The sequence below is a fragment of the Mustelus asterias genome, unplaced genomic scaffold, assembly GCF_964213995.1.
Source record: "Mustelus asterias unplaced genomic scaffold, sMusAst1.hap1.1 HAP1_SCAFFOLD_2291, whole genome shotgun sequence".
NCBI lineage: Eukaryota > Metazoa > Chordata > Chondrichthyes > Carcharhiniformes > Triakidae > Mustelus > Mustelus asterias.
The window spans coordinates 1-17,455 of record NW_027592236.1 but is presented as its reverse complement, the minus strand read 5'-3'; the positions used below and the strand labels follow the sequence as shown (position 1 = coordinate 17,455).

The 17,455-nt window shown below is 51.9% G+C and overlaps 1 protein-coding gene across 1 annotated transcript; it reads right to left on the bottom strand.

The window, feature by feature from the left end:
- Positions 1 to 7,371: 7,371 nt before the first annotated feature.
- Positions 7,372 to 17,150, bottom strand: LOC144489534 (arrestin red cell-like; the record flags this gene model as incomplete). The annotated part of the gene is made up of 4 exons (XM_078207402.1): positions 7,372 to 9,293; positions 12,931 to 12,985; positions 14,765 to 14,841; positions 17,067 to 17,150. Coding segments are annotated over 4 exons (313 nt in total), but the record flags the coding sequence as incomplete, so codon positions are not given.
- Between the last annotated feature and the right edge of the window lie 305 nt (positions 17,151 to 17,455).

Here is a 17,455-nt window from a genome sequence, read left to right as displayed (position 1 = left end):
CATTTATGGTTCAGGTGGTCTCTTTTGGAATTTCTAACCTGACCCATAACAATTGATGAATCAGGTTAGAACACGAGTTCTAGTGTGCCCTAGGGATCTGTTCTGGGACCCTTGCTGTTTGTCATTTTCATAAATGACCTGGATGAGGAAGCGGAGGGATGGTTTGGTAAGTTTGCTGACGACATGAAGGTTGGTGGGGTTGTGGATAGTCTGGAGGGATGTCAGAAGTTACAGAGGGACATAGATAGGATGCAAGGCTGGGCGGGGAAGTGGCAGATGGACTTCAACCCAGATAAATGCGTAGTGGTCCATTTTGGCAGGTCAAATGGGATGAAGGAGTACAATATAAAGGGAAAGACTCTTAGTACTGTAGAGGATCAGAAGGACCTTGGGGTCCGGGTCCATAGGACTCTAAAATCGGCCCCGCAGGTGGAGGAGGTGGTTAAGAAGGCATATGGTGTGCTGGCCTTTATCAATCGAGGGATTGAGTTTAGGAGTCCGGGGATAATGATGCAGCTATATAAGACCCTCGTCAGACCCCACTTGGAGTACTGTGCTCAGTTCTGGTCGCCTCATTACAGGAGGGATGTGGAAAAGATTGAAAGGGTGCAGAGGAGATTTACAAGGATGTTGCCTGGATTGAGTGGCATGCCTTATGAGGATAGGCTGAGGGAGCTCGGTCTTTTCTCCTTGGAGAGACGTAGGATGAGAGGAGACCTAATAGAGGTATATAAGATGTTGAGAGGCATAGATCAGGTGGACTCTCAGAGGCTTTTTCCCAGGGTGGAAATGGTTGCTACGAGAGGACACAGGTTTAAGGTGCTGGGGGGGTTAGGTACAGGGGAAATGTTAGGGGTAAGTTTTTCACACAGAGGGTGGTGGGCGAGTGGAATCGGCTGCCGTCAGTGGTGGTGGAGGCGAACTCAATAGTGTCTTTTAAGAGACTCCTGGATGAGTACATGGGACTTAATAGGATGGAGGGTTATAGGTAGGTCTGGAAGGTAGGGATATGTTCGGCACAACTTGTGGGGCCGAGTAGTATGGATCGCCTGCACTTGGTTGAGGTCATTAGGTTACGCTGAGGCTTCATATGTTTCATATGAAGCAATTTTTAAAAGCGGCATCTCGGCCTTTTGGCTAGGATGCAAATGAGCCCAAGTCTTGGAGGAGGATCCTCCCCCTCCTCCAATCAGCTTGACTCATGTAGATCGGGCCCAGGACAGGGTGGTTTGGTCTCCCGTCCTGTCTTGTCAGCCTGGATCTAAAATGTCTCAACTTGTTGAGACTCTGAATTGGATTTGATTTGATTGAATTGGAAAAGTATTTAAAAAAAAGGGCCTGTTTTGTGCTGTAGTTTTTCTATGTTTCTATGATCTGAAGTGAAACATATCATGCTCATCCTCGCTAAATTCAGCGTAAAACATTTATGGTTCAGGCGGTCTCTTCTGGAATTTCTAACCTGACCCATAACAATTGAATTCCAAAGTGTCTCAGTTGGGATTGGGAGAGTGAGGTTGGGCTCCAGTTGGTCGCTGTCTCAATGGTGGACAATGCAATTGCACTTTGCTGGCGGAATAAAAGATTCAAGCATCACAAGTAATGTGTCAGTGATTTTTAGATTGCCTTTGCTTTGCACCACGCACATAGTGATGTTTTACGACCATCATTCTCAACTACTCTTGGAAGTCAAGTAGAAAAAGTAACTGGAATCAGTCAACACGGTGGTATTCAGCAAAGAAAACCCATCGAGATTGCTCGCGACACCGAGTCTCCATTTTATATCTCCAATGTGGGAGGTGAAGGGTCAAACGGTCAGTAATCTCCCCCCAGCTGTCACTGTGGAGTGAATGTTGTCCGATCGAGCTTGGTTCAGGTCAGATCATTTCCTCACTTCCCCTGGTCAGGGGAGGCTCTGGCCTGGTGGTATTATCGCTAGACTATTCATCCAGAAACTCAGCAAATGTTCTGGGGGACCCGGGTTCGAATCCCGCAACGGCAGATGGTGGAATTTGAATTCAATAGAAAAATATCTGGAATTAAGATGAACCATTGTTGGAAAAACCCATCTGGTTCGCCAATGTCCTTTTAGGGAAGGAAATCTGCCATCTTTACCCGGTTAGTACTGCTGCCTCACAGCGCCAGGGACCCGGGTTCGATTCCCGGTTTGGGTCACTGGTCTGTGTGGAGTTTGCATGTTCTCCCCGTGTCTGCGTGGGTTTCCTCCGGGTGAAATCATAGAAATAGAAATCATAGAAACCCTACAGTGCAGAAGGAGGCCATTTGGCCCATCGAGTCTGCACCGACCACAATCCCACCCAGGCCCCACCCCCACACACCAATCCCACTAACCTACGCATCACAGGACTCTAAGGGGCAATTTTTAACCTGGCCAATCAACCTAACCCGCACATCTTTGGACTGTGGGAGGAAACCAGAGCACCCGGAGGAAACCCACACAGACACGAGGAGAATGTGCAAACTCCACACAGACAGTGACCCAAGCCGGGAATCGAACCCGGGACCCTGGAGCTGTGAAGCAGCAGTGCTAACCACTATGCTACCGTGCCGCCCCAACTGGGTGCTCCAGTTTCCTCCCACAGTTCGAAAGACGTGCTGGTTGGGGGGTGTATTGGCCGTGCTAAATTCTCCCTCAGTGTTACCCGAACAGGCGCCGGAGTGTGGAGACTAGGGGATTTTCATAGTAACTTCATTGCAGTGTTAATGTCAACCTACTTGCGACACTAATAAATAAACTTTACTTTGTCTGGCCTACATGTGACTCCAGAGCCACAGCCAATGTGGTTGACTCTGAACTGCCCTCCAAGGGCAACTAGGGATGGGCAATAAATGCTGGACCAGCCAGGGACGCCCATGTCCCATGAATGAATAAAAAGGCCACAGTAGTTTCGGGACGAGTGGACATAGTCACAGATTCACGTCTAGCAGAACAAAGATGTGTCGTCACTTGCTTTTTTCTATTAATTCATGGGACATGGGTGTCGCTGGCTGGCCCAGCATTCATTACCCATCCCTAGTTGCCCTTGGAGGGCAGTTGAGAGTCAACCACATTGGCTGTGGCTCTGGAGTCACATGTAGGCCAGACCGGGTAAGGACGGCAGATTTCCTTCCCTAAAGGGAACCAGATGGGTTTTCCCGACAATGGGTCATCAGTAGATTCTTAATTCCAGATTCTTTTTTATTGAATTCAAATTTCACCATCGGCCGTGGCGGGATTCGAACCCGGGTCCCCCAGGCTGCAACTCTGGATGAAATAGTCCAGTGATAATACCACTAGGCCATCGCCTCCCCCCAACGTCTTACCCACTGGAAACGCATGTGTCACGAGACCTTCCACAAAATCCATTGGAGGGCAATGCGCGTGGGGGACTCATCACCACCTCCCCCCCCTCCCTGGGGGACGCATCACCACCTCCCCCGCTCCCTGGGGGACGCATCACCACCTCCCCCCTCCCTGGGGGACGCATCACCACCTCCCCCCCCTCCCTGGAACCCATTTCCCAGGAATCTTTCCCTCAAACTCTCCGACACCGCCACGTCTCGTCCAAGGGTCGCGCCGCTGTCTGTGGGAGCTTGCTGTGCACATATTGATCAGAGATCATAGAATCCCTGCAGTACAGAAAGAGGCCATTTGTCCCATCGAGTCTACACCGGCAACAATCCCACCCGGGCCCTATCCCCGTAACCCTACGTATTTACCCCGCTAGTCCCCCTGACACCAAGGGCCAATTTAGCATGGCCAATCCACCTGACCTGCACATCTTTGGACACTAAGGGGCAATTTAGCATGGCCAATCCACCTAACCTGCACATCTTTGGACACTAAGGGGCAATTTAACATGGCCAATCAACCTAACCTACCATCTTTGGACACTAGGGGACAATTTAGCATGGCCAATCCACTTAACCTGCACATCTTTGGACACTAAGGGGCAATTTAGCATGGCCAATCAACCCAACCTACACATCTTTGGACACTAAGGGGCAATTTAGCACGGCCAATCCACTTAACCTGCACATCTTTGGACACTAAGGGGCAATTTAGCATGGCCAATCAACCCAACCCGCACATCTTTGGACACTAAGGGCCAATTTAGCATGGCCAATCCCTCTAACCTACGCATCCCGGGACACTAAGGGGCAATTTAGCATGGCCAATCCCTCTAACCTGCACATCTTTGGACACTAAGGGGCAATTTTGCATGGCCAATCCCTCTAACCTACGCATCCCGGGACACTAAGGGGCAATTCAGCTTGGCCAATTTCGACAAATTGGCCGTCGAGTTTCCGACCTTACGATTACACATCCGACACAACAAAATAAAAAGAGGATAGTATCTGAATGGCTGCGAAGCCCTTTGGGATGTCCCGCGGGATGGGAGAGGCGCTAGAGAAATGAAAAGTCTTTTGTCACCTTCAGGGTAAAAGAAACAAGGGTGTTGATTCGCAGTGAATGCACCAGTTTAATAGTAAATGAACTGAATCTCAAACATCTTTCCATCGGACTTATTAAACATCGACAGGAATACAACATATCTTTGTCCCAGTTTGCAAACACAAGATTTCAGGTTCGCAACAGACAGCAAAATAATTCTCACATATTAAGCTCAAATTATACAGATAAATATATCTCCACAGACAAGCTCTTCCTCAAGGTCACCCTCGGACAAGTATCGATTGTTGGACCAGGCCACAAGTTCCAACCCTCCCTCCCAAGTCTGGAACAGGCTGGGTGTCGCTCTCTGCTATTCCCTCCCTCCCCGCCTCTTCTCTCCCCATTTCACACCAACTTTTACCCTTCAAATATCTCTCCCCGACCCCTCTCTCGCTCCTGGAGTTCAAAAACTCATTGAATTCTAATTCCACCCTCTGCCGTGGCGGGATTCGAACCCCCAGAACGCCGGAGTTCTCTGGGATTAATCATCCAGCGGTCGTTGGGTTTTCCGATCAGAGTTGGGGTTGAATCTGGGTTGGTCTTCCGACTGAGAGAGGTGGTGACAGCGAGGCCCCCACCAGCGACTCTTGGCGACTAACTTGGGACAGGATGGATGTCTGTCCGTCCCTCTCTGGAGGGGCTGGCCGGCTCTCCCAGCTGCTGAACTGAGCCTTAGACACAGCTGAGCACTTCCGCTGCCTCTCTCTCTCTCTTCCCCAATCTATCAGCTCAACGCACTCTTGCCAGAGAGGAGACCAGTTTCCCCGTCCGGTCCAGCTAGTCTAACCATTGACGCTCACCCACTGCCCAGAAGCTCCCAGCCGTTTGCTGGTGGGCATTTGGCACGGAGAGGGTTAACTGGGCGACCGTTAACCAATTCTTTTCCGACACCCCCGCGCCGCCTCTCCACAGAGAAGGTTCCCCCGTGTCGCGTTGATTAGATCTTCAGGGACAATAAAGGCAGCGAACATGTTTAACGAGGCCGGGGCAGGGGTGGGGGTGGGGGAGGGGGAGGGGGTAGAGCAAAAGACAGAGGGCTTGACCCGTTTACAAATGGCACCAAAAAAAAGATAGAAACCCCCCCCCCCACCCCCCGCCGCCCCCCGGGGTCGATGATACAACTCCCAGACCCAGATTACAGGGAGGGTGGTGTGTGAGCAGGTTAGGGGGAGTGAAGAGGGGTAAGGGGAGAGCGAGAGACAGAGAGCGAGAGACAGAGAGAGAGAGAGAGAGAGGAAGAGAGAGCGATCCCTGGGAGAGGTCAGAGCAGTGAGAAGGACGGCGCGATTCATTCAAATATTGGTTGCAAAAAAAAAGGCCCCTCAAATTCAGTCAAATTAGACGCGCGCACACATGGACACGCTCACACACACAGCGCGCACACAAACGTGCATATACACACGCACACGGGCACACACACATACACACACACGCATGCACGCACACACGCACGCACACACATGCACACACACATGCAAACATGTGCATACTCACGTGCACACACACACAAACATACATACATGCACGCACACACACACTTGCGCGCGCACACACTTGCGCGCACACACACTTGCGCGCGCACACACTCTTGCGCGCGCACACACATGCACGCACACACACACTTGCGCGCGCGCACACTTGCGCGCGCACACACACTTGCGCGCGCACACACACTTGCGCGCACACACACTTGCGCGCACACACACTTGCGCGCACACACACGTGTGCACACACACACGTGCACACACATGTGCGCGTGCACACACATGTGCGCGTGCACACACGCGAGCGCACACACACGAGCGCATATACACACATGCGAGCGCACACACGCGAGTGCACACACACGCGAGCGCACACACACACTCGATTCATTTTGTTGGAGCGAATGCCATTGCAAAGTCTCATGCGCTGACCAACCTACACCTCCCCCCCCCCAACCCCGACTCCATCGACGTGCCAACCTCCCATGGGACAGCTGAAGGATTGGGTGACAGATATACTCCCCACGGCACCCCGTCCCTCGTCCCCCCGCTTCCATATTAGAGCAACAGTGGTTGGGGGAGGCGGTATCTGTCCACCAGCTGGAGATTCACAGGAAGGTCTGCTCTGTATCTCCCAGGTCCTGCCCGCTATTGGCTAACAAGAGTGAAAACCATTTTGGCCAAAGCTCGAGAATCCACCCTGGGACCAGAGGCCAAGGCCCTGCCCCGTGACAGCCTTTCCCACTCCCTGGACGGTGAATGTGTTAATGCAAGATTTCTGTCATTCTCCTCAGATGTGTCCCCCTCCCCCTGCCCAATAAAAACTGACAATGGTCCCTCTCTCTCTTCCTGTCCTGGTCACAGAGGCCACTGTTTCCATGACGACAGATACAGAGCTAGGCCCCAAGCCTAGACCCCTCCAAATCTAAGCACCCCCCCATCCCCCCCACAATTCTAGGCCCAAGACTAGGTCCTAAACCTAGTCACCCCCAAGCCTAGGCCCCAAGTCAAGTCTAGACCCATATCTAGACCCCAAGCCTAGACCCCTCCATATCTAAGCACCTCACCTCTCCCAAGGCTAGGCCCAAGCCTAAGCCCTCCCAAGCGTAGGCCCCAACCCTGGGCTCTCCCAAGTCAAGGCCCAAGCCTAGGCCCAAGACTAAACCACCTCCCCACCCCGGCACTCTAGGCCCCTCGAAATCTAGGCTCCAAGCGTAGACACCCCCAAACCTAGGCCCCAAGCTTAGACAACCTCAAGCCTGGGCCCCAAGCCTAGGCAAACCCAAGCCTCGGCCTCAAAGTCTGGGCAACCCCAAGCCTAGGCCCAAGCCGAGGCCCCAAGCCTAGACATCGCCAAGCCTAGGCCCCACGTCAAGTCTAGGCCCACCCCCCCGCCCCCTCAAGCCCAGACCCCGACCCTAGCCACCCCCCCCTGCAAGAGCACCATGACAAAATGATCTTTTCTATAATACAGATTATTTATATATACACAAACTATACAGCACAAGTTACTCTGAAGTTAGAACCACTTCTAACCTTTCTGTTTATCAAAGAAAACTTTACAGTGTGACATTTTTTTGACAGACATTTGAAAGTTGAAAGGACATTTAAGAAATGTTAATAAACCAGACTTATCCCAAATGCACTCACCATTCTGATTCGGAAGTTCAATTAGTTTAAATAAATGTTCGATAAACACGGAAAACCCAGGGTTGCAGAAATGGCAACCTCTGACGGCCATTCCTGCCTCTCCCTCTCTCGACCACTTGTAAATGAGCTTCACCGAGAGGCCGTTAGAGATTACCTTTGGCGGGGGTTAACGAGGAGTTGATGGATGCCCAGGGTTCTGGACATCTCCCTAACCTGCTCAACCGAGCTCCTCTGTCTCACATGGTGGCAGCGGGATCGACTGCGGAAAGTTTTCCGCTTGCTTCAATCACCACCCCCCACCCTCCCCACTTTCCCAATCCGGAGGAAGGGCCTCCAACTGAACCGGTGCCACGACAGTCTCAGCATTCTACCCCCACCCCCTCCCACTCCAAAAACCAAATTCAAAATCCAAATGGATCCAATTCGAGGTCCCCACAAGACAGAGACACAAACACACACATGTACATGTCTACACACATGCACACACACGTACACATACATGCACACACCCACGCGCACACATGCACACACATATGCATGTGTGCACACATGCATATGCATGCATACATGCACACGCGCGCATACACATACATGCACACGCGCGCATACACATACAAGCACACGCGTGCATACATGCACATGCGCACACACACATGCACGCACATGCGCACACACATGCGCACGCACACGCGCGCACACACATGCACGTGCACGCACACACATACAGGCGCACGCACGCACACACGTGCATGCACATGCATGCACACACATGCGCACATGCATGCACACGCACACATACACGTACTAGCACAAGTGCGCATACACGTGCAAGCACAAGCGCGCATACATGTACAAGCACAAGCGCGCATACACGCACACGCACACACACATGCGCTCACGCACACACGATCCAAGCGGATGAGATGAGGCATTGCACCCCACCTTGGGCTGGATCTGACGCTTCATCTCGCAACTTCACCTCGAACCCACACCCTGATACCCAGGACGGATAGGGGTAAAATAATGCAGGCAGCGGCTGTTTGGGTGTCGGACAGTGGGGTATTTGGTGGGGTGAGGGGGGGGTACAGGGGGAGGGAAGGGGGAGGGTTTCTTTAGATTTGTCGAAGAACAACACAGGAAGACAACGTGAACCCAGCAAAGTGGACGAGCGAACGTGCGGCGGGAGACATGGCGGTTCTCTTGAACAGAGGGGGGAGGGGCGGCGGCGGGGAAGGAAAGGGCGATGTTTGGTTATTGTACAGAAAGAGGCAAAGGAAACAAGATATACTCTCACGAGACACTGGACTCTGGACTTTTCAAAGGAGTGCATGGAAAACAGACCCATAATTCAGCGTAAGTCTAGAAATATTCTAAAAGTGACATCTCCCACACAGACATTAAAAACAATGACTTCTTGTCGTACAGGTTTGAGTGCGGCACGCCCCCCCCCCCCCCCCCCCCCCCACCGCCCCAGTGGGAGACTCACAGGCGGAGCGCTTGCGATTAAGCAGGGAGGGGGAGGGTTTCTTTTCCCCGCTGTCCCGCCCTCTCTTCCACCCCCCTCCCCGCCCCCCTCAACCCCATCCACTTCCCTCTCGCGGTTCCACTCTTAACAAAAGTGGTCATCATCGTCCTTCTCATCCTTCAGTCCCTTCAACCGCAGGCGGGCAAAGTCTTCAAACACGATGTCATCATCTTGGCCGAAACTGGGGAAGAGAGGCACAGAGGAGTTTAGTTTCAAGTTTATTTTATTAGTGTCGCAAGTGGGCTTACAGTAAACACCGCGGCGAAGTTACTGTGAGAATCCCCTCGTCGCCACACTGAGGGAGAACTTAGCACGGCCAATCCACCTAACCTGCACATCGTTGGACACTAAGGGGCAGTTTATAGAATCATAGAGGTTTACAGCATGGAAACAGGCCCTTCGGCCCAACTTGTCCATGCCGCCCTTTTTTAAAACCCCAAAGCTAGTCCCAACTGTCCGCCTTTGACTCATATCCCTCTATACCCCATCTTACCCATGTAACTCTCTAAATGCTTTTTAAAAGACAAAATTGTACCCGCCTCTACTACTGCCTCTGACAGCTCGTTCCAGACACTCACCACCCTCTGAGTGAAAACATTGCCCCTCTGGACCCTTTTGTATCTCTCCCCTCTCACCTTAAACCTATGCCCTCTAGTTTTAGACTCCCCTACCTTTGGGAAAAGATATTGACTATCTAGCTGATCTGTGCCCCTCATTATTTTATAGACCTCTATAAGTTCACCCCTCAGCCTCCTACACTCCAGAGAAAAAAGTCCCAGTCTATCCAGCCTCTCCTTATAACTCAAAGGGGCCACTAAGGGGCAGTTTAGCATGGCCAATCCACCTAACCTACACATCTTTGGACACTGAGGAACAATTTAGCATGGCCAATCCACCTAACCTGCACATCTTTAGACACTGAGGGGCAATTTAACACGGTCAACACACCTAACCAGCACGTCTTTCGGACTGCGGGAGGAAACCGGAGCCCCCGGAGGAAACCCACACAGACACAGGGGGAGAACGTGCAGACTCCGCACAGACAGTGACCCAAGCCGGGAATGGAACCTGGGTCCCTGGCGCTGTGAGGCTGCAGTGCTAACCACTGTGCCACCGTGACACCCTCTGGAAGGCAGGGGGGGGGGTCCAGAATTATCCAATTGAGAGGGTTAGTGGGGTGTGAGAGATGCGCTGGGCAGAGGGAGATTTGAGCTTTCTATCTGCTTCACCGATTGGGTCCATTTCACGGTGATTGGCGCATTGGCCGTCAAATGGCAGTGCCCATGGGAGGTCACGTGGCGACACCTTGAAGAAGTCATCCAATCAGAGATGGTGATCCCGGGCAACCTCCGCCAATTTTTTAAAAATCCATTCGCGGGACACGGGCGTCTCTGGATGGGCCAACATTTATTGCCCATCCCTAGTTGCCCTTGAACCGAGTGGCTCGCTGGGCCATTTCAGAGGGCAGTGAAGAGTCAACCACATTGCCCTGGAGTCACATGTAGGCCAGACCGGGGTAAGGACGGCAGATTTCCTTCCCTAAAGGAACCAGATGGGTTTTTCTGACAATGGGTCATCAGTAGATTCTTAATTCCAGATATTTTTTAAAAATTGAATTCAAATTCCACCCTCTGCCGTGACAGGATTCGAACCCGGGTCCCCCACAACATTAGCTGGAGTTTCTGGATTAATAGTCTTAGTGATAACACCACTCGGCCATCGTCTCCCCACTGAATTATTAGTCCCAGGAACATTGGAGACAGACGGTGAATGCGCTGGTTATAGATCGGGTGAGGCTAAGAAAGAAGCTCTCCCCATTCGAGCTTGGGAAGCAGGATGAACCGACGGTGAGATTTTGGGGCGATAATTGGACCCCGGGGAGGGGAGGAAACATGGGCCGAACTTTTCTTGATAGCGGGTCTGGTTACAGGATGGAAAAGCAGCGTTACGTACGTCACAGAAATGCTGGAAAATCTCAGCAGGTCTGACAGCATCTGTGGAGAGAGAGTAGAGCTCTGACGAAGGGTCATCCAGACTCGAAACGTTGGCTCGATTCTCTCTCCACAGATGCTGTCAGACCTGCTGAGATTTTCCAGCATCTTTCTACTATTGCTTCAGGTTCCAGCATCTGCAGTATTTTGCTTTTATTGTATATGTCACCGCTTGTTACATATATTTGTACACATAATATAAATATATAAAACCCTATCCACCACCTTAAACATTCACTCCCTCTACGCTTGGAGTATAACGTTGACAAATGTGAGGTTATTCACTTTGGAAGAAATAATAGCAAATTGGATTATTATCTAAATGGAAAAAAATTACAACATGCTACTGTGCAGAGGGACCTGGGGGTCCTTGTGCATGAGATGCAAAAACCCAGTCTGCAGGTGCAACAGGTGATCAAGAAGGCAAATGGGAAGTTGGCCTATATCGCAAGGGGGATAGAACATAAAAGCAGAGATGTCTTGCTGCATCTGTACAGGGCATTGGTGAGGCCGCAGCTGGAATACTGTGTGCAGTATTGGTCCCCTTATTTGCGGAAGGATATATTGGCCTTGGAGGGAGTGCAGAGAAGGTTCACCAGGTTGATACCAGAGATGAGGGGTGTTGATTATGAGGAGAGACTGAGCAGATTGGGTTTGTACTCGTTGGAATTTAGAAGGCTGAGGGGGGATCTTATGGAGACCTATAAGATAATGAAGGGGCTGGATAGGGTAGAGGTGGAGAGATACTTTCCACTTAGAAAGGAAACTAGAACTAGAGGGCACAGCCTCAAAATAAAGGGGGGGGTCAGTTTAGGACAGAGTTGAGGAGGAACTTCTTCTCTCAGAGGGTGGTGAATCTCTGGAATTCTCTGCCCACTGAAGTGGTGGAGGCTGCCTCGTTGAATATGTTTAAATCACAGATAGATGGATTCCTGATCGGTAAGGGAATTAGGGGTTATAGGGATCAGGCGGGTAAGTGGAACTGATCCACTTCAGATCAGCCATGATCTTATTGAATGGCGGGGCAGGCTCGAGGGGCTAGATGGCCTACTCCTGCTCCTATTTCTTATGTTCTTATGCTTAGTGGCAGCCGTGTGTACCATCTATAAGGACACAAGTCGGAGTGTGATGGAATACTCCCCACTTGCCGGGATGGCTGCAGCTCCCAACAACACTCAAGAAGCTCGACACCATCCAGGACAAAGCAGCCCCGCTTGATTGGCCCCCCATCCACAAACACTCACTCCCTCCACCACCCACGCACAGTGGCAGCCTGCGTACCATCTACAAGATGCACCGCAGCGACTCACCAAGGCTCCTTAGGCAGCACCTTCCAAACCCACCACCTCCACCATCTAGAAGGCCAAGGGACAGCAGACAAATGGGGAACGCCACCACCTGGAGGTTCCCCCTCCGAGCCACTCACCATCCCAACTTGGAAATCTATCGGCCGTTCCTTCACTGTGGCTGGGTCAAAATCCCGGAACTCTCTCTCTAACAGCGCTGTGGGTGTACCTACACCACACTTGGACTGCAACGGGTTCAAGCTGGGGGCTCCCCTACCACCTTCTCAAGGGGCAATTAGGGAAGGGCAGTGAATTTTAAAAAAGAGTTGAAGACACCACCGCCAATAGTGAGGTGATGTCCAAGTGGTTGGAATTGGAGGAACGCTGAAATCTCAAAGGGCAGTAGGTGGAGTGTTGTAGGGCTGGAGGAGGTCTCAGCGAGGGACCAAGGACACGGAGGGGTTTGGACTGAACATGCTTCTGGCCTGTGCGCGGGATACTGCTTACATTAGAAGATTCCGGTAAAGAAAACTGAACTTACTTGGTCTCAAACTCGATCAGGTTTGTATCCACCGGAACTTCAGACTCTGGAAGAACTGGAAGGAACAGCACAGATAAAAAAAAAACCTTCAGTTGCATCTCCGATTCAATCCGCAACTCCTGGTTCTCTCTCTCACTCCCTCCGCCCCCCCCCCCCTCCCCTGCCGCGTAGCAGTGCCTCAGTGGGCTGCACCCTCTTTTCCTCAGAGTGGCGCCGTTCCGGGTTCAAGTCCCACTCCGGGTCTTGAGGCAGGGTGGGAGGAATCCCTAAACCGAGGCCGCAACTCTTAGCTCGGGTGTCTGTGCAATATCCTGCCTTCTCGGTCCGAAATACATGAGCCTGTCATCCCGAGACTGTGACCCTCCGAATTCCAGATTCTTCCGTCAATGTTTGAGGAATAGAGATATTCTCCCAGCATCCACCCTGTCAAGCCCACCGAAAGAATCTGGTACGTTCCAATGGGACCAACTGTCTTCCTTCAAAACCCGGGAATCTCGACCCACTCTATTCAATCGCCCTCCTCCGGAAGGAGAAGATGGTACAGGTGTAGCTAGTGTGCTGAAACTGTGCCTTTAAAAAATGTATTCATTTCTTGTGGGGGGGTATGTTTAAAAATCAGCTGTGTTTTACACGGTGCCAATTTGTCTGCACCAGGCAGCATATCTGTTGAAAATCATAGAATCCCTCCGCTGCGGAAGGGTATCATTTGGCCCATCGAGTCTGCATTGACTCTCTGACAGAGAGTCTTATCCAGGCCCTCTTCCCGCACCCTGTCCCATTAATCGTGGTTAATTAGCCGTGGTTAATTTCCCCAAATCTGCCCATCTTGGGACACTTAGGGGGCAATTCAGCATGGCCAATCCAACTAACCTGCACATCTTTGGAGCGTGGGAGGAAACCGGAGCACCCGGAGGAAACCCACGCAGACATGCCAAGAACGTGCAAACTCCACGCAGACAGTGACCCAAGGCCAGAATCGAACCCAGGTCCCTGGCGCTGTGAGGCAGCAGTGCTAACCACTGCGCCACCTTTAATTCAGGATAACAATTGATATTGGCTTATGGTTATGCTTGTTTTAATCTGAGCGAATGCATTTTTTCCCCTGGGGTTTCAGAGCAGGGTTTAAGTACGCTAATTGACAAGGAAGAGTCATGTGCTAACGGGAGGAGCAAAGCTTACAGGGAAAAGCAAGCAGTTTCTGCCTGTTTTTGAAAGAAGCAAGAGGTTATCTCTCTTTCTCTCTCTGGAGGCTGCTGTTTGGGTGTCAGAAGACAGGTGTCTCTCTGTCTCTCTCTCTCTGGAGGCTACTGTTTGGGTGTCAGAAGACAGGTGTTTCTCCTCTCTCTGGGGGTTGCTGTTTGGGGCTATCAGAAGACAGTTGTCTCTCTGTCTCTCTCTCTCTCTGGAGGCTGCTGTTTGGGTGTCAGAAGGCAGGTGTCTCTCTCTCTTTCAAGGTGTTCAAAAGGCTCTAGGATTGTTAATAAGTACAAACACGTAAGCCTGGGGGTCGCTAACTGATTTTGAATGGGCGTTTAGGTCTATAAGAGGAATATTGCTTGAATTGGAACTAATAGAGATAGGTTAGCAGTTAAGAATTATATCTTGTCCTGTTTAAGTATTTCATTTGACAAAAGTCAAGCTACTTTATTTGTTACAGTTGAACTGTCTTGTTTTAAATAAAGTTTGTTTTGATAAAAACTTCCTGGAGTGTCCTTATCCTTATTACGAAATAGGAGAACTGTTGGGAATCTAGTCGAGCTTCATAACACACATTGAGGGTTTCTGCTCTGGTGCCCAACGCTGGGTCAAGGGTCAAAGAAGGTGATGACCTCACCTGACTGTGGCCTGGACACGGGTTGTTCGACGGGTTTGGGGTGCATGAGGACAAATGGTAACTCCACCGACACGTCCCTGGAAACGAGAGCAAAGATGGATGAACACAAACGCAATAATCCCACGCCCGACCTTCGCCCCGCACTACCCCCCCCGCTCCCCCAATCACACCCTCGACTCCAGGGGGCTCCCAAACCGTGGGTCACGACCCCCCCGTTGGGGTTACGGGACCAGTGATAGGGGATGGTAGTCTCCGAGGCAGCAGTGGCGGAGCGGAGAATCCGACTCGACAGCCCTGCGATCGTCCGTGTGGCCCCTGTAATCTGGTGAACTGGTGCGGCGACAATAATCTCTCCCTCAGCGTCAGTTAAAACAAAGGAGATTGTCATCGACTTCAGGAAGCGTAAAGGAGAACATGCCCCTGTCTACATCAACAGGGACGAAGTGGAAATGGTGGAGAGTTTCACATTTCTAGGTGTCCTGATCACCAACAACCTGTCCTGGTCCCTCCACGCCGACGCTATAGTTAAGAAAGCCCCACCAACGCCTCTACTTTCTCAGAAGACTAAGGAAATTTGGCATGTCCGCTACAACTCTCACCAACTTTTACAGATGCACCATAGAAAGCATTCTTTCTGGTTGTATCACAGCTTGGTCTGGGGCTCCTGCTCTGCCCAAGACCACAAGAAACTACAAAGTGTCATGAATGAAGCCCAGTCCATCACGCAAACCAGCCTCCCATCCATTGACTCTGTCTACACTTCCCGCTGCCTCGGGGAAAAGCAGCCGGCATAATCAAGGACCCCACGCACCCCGGTCATTCTCTCTTCGGCCGGAGAAAAAGATACAAAAGTCTGAGGACACGTACCGACCGACTCAAGAACAGCTTCCTACCTGCTGCTGTCAGGCTTTTGAATAGACCTACCTTTGTACTTTATGAACAGTATGCTTTGTCTGTATAGCGTGCAAGAAACAATACTTTTCACTGTATCCCAATACATGTGACAATTATAAATCAAACCCTTCTCCCCTCTGTACTCTATGAAGGGTATGCTTTGTCTGTATAGCGCGCAAGGAACAATACTTTTCACTGTATCCCGGTATATGTGACAATAATAAGTCAGATCGGATTTGTAAATGTGTCTAACCCGGTGCGGAATCCTCGACACTGACACAGCCAATAACAGTGGGTTCCTTTGTTGTTTTGTTTTGTGTCGGTATCCCAGGTGTTTGAACCCTCACCCTGGCTCAAGGGAAGAAGTTGTTCTTGAGTCGGTTGGTACGTGATCTCAGACTTTTGTATCTTTTTCCAACGGACGAAGGTGGAAGAGAGAATGTCCGGGGTGCGTGGGGTCCTTGATTATGCTGGCTGCTTTTCCCCGAGGCAGCGGGAAGTGTAGACAGAGTCAATGGATGGGAGGCTGGTTTGCGTGATGGATTGGGCTACATTCACGACCTTTTGTAGTTCCTTGCGGTCTTGGGCAGGGCAGGAGCCCAGACCAAGCTGTGATACAACCAGAAAGAATGCTTTCTATGGTGCATCTGTAAAAGTTGGTGAGAGTCGTAGCGGACATGCCAAATTTCCTTAGTCTTCTGAGAAAGTAGAGGCGTTGGTGGGGCTTTCTTAACTATAGTGTCGGCATGGGGGGGATCAGGACAGGTTGTTGGTGATCTGGACACCTAAAAACTTGAAGCTCTCGACCCTTTCTACTTCGTCCCCGTTGGTGTAGACGGGGGAATGTTCTCCCCCCCCCTCCCTCTGCCGACTCAGTACAGGGATTCACACAGCGGAAAATATCTTGGGGGTCCCCCCCACCCCTACCCCTTCCGTTGTATCCCAGTCACTGATCCGATTCTCCCAGGGGGTTTTCCCTTTACTGGACATTGCGCGGGACACGAGGGGGCCCCCATCCCCACCCCCGCCCCCCATCCCCATCCCCGCCCCCCATCCCCATCCCCGCCCCCCATCCCCGCCCCCCCATCCCCATCCCCATCCCCGCCCCCCCCTCCCCATCCCCACCCCCCATCCCCCGCCCCCCATCCCCATCCCCGCCCTCCATCCCCGCCCCCCATCCCCATCTCCGCCCCCCATCCCCAGCCCCACCCCCCATCCCCATCCCCACCCCCCATCCCCGCCTCCCATCCCCATCCCCCCATCCCCGCCCCCCATCCCCATCCCCGCCCCCCATCCCCGCCCCCCATCCCCATCCCCCATCCCCATCCCCACCCCCCATCCCCATCCCCGCCCCCCATCCCCACCCCCAGGTCAGGACTGGGCGACCCCTGGCGTTGCTGTGACCTACCCGCCTCGCGACACCACCAGCTTCACTTTCACCCGATAGGACACCAGGATTCCCAACACCTCCTTGTTGGCGCCTTCCTTCACACTGCGAGAGAGAGAGAGAGAGAGTGAGAGAGAGAGAGAGAGAGAGAGTGAGAGAGAGAGAGAGAGAGAGACAGAGAGAGAGAGAGTGAGAGAGAGTGAGAGAGACAGAGAGAGAGAGAGACAGAGAGAGAGTGACAGAGAGAGAGAAAGAGAGAGTGAGTGAGAGAGAGAGAGAGAGAGAGAGAGAGACGCGCGACAGAGAGAGAGAGAGAGACAGTGAGAGACAGAGAGAGAGAGACAGAGAGAGAGAGAGAGAGACAGAGAGAGAGAGAGACAGAGAAAGAGACCGAGAGAGAGACCGAGAGA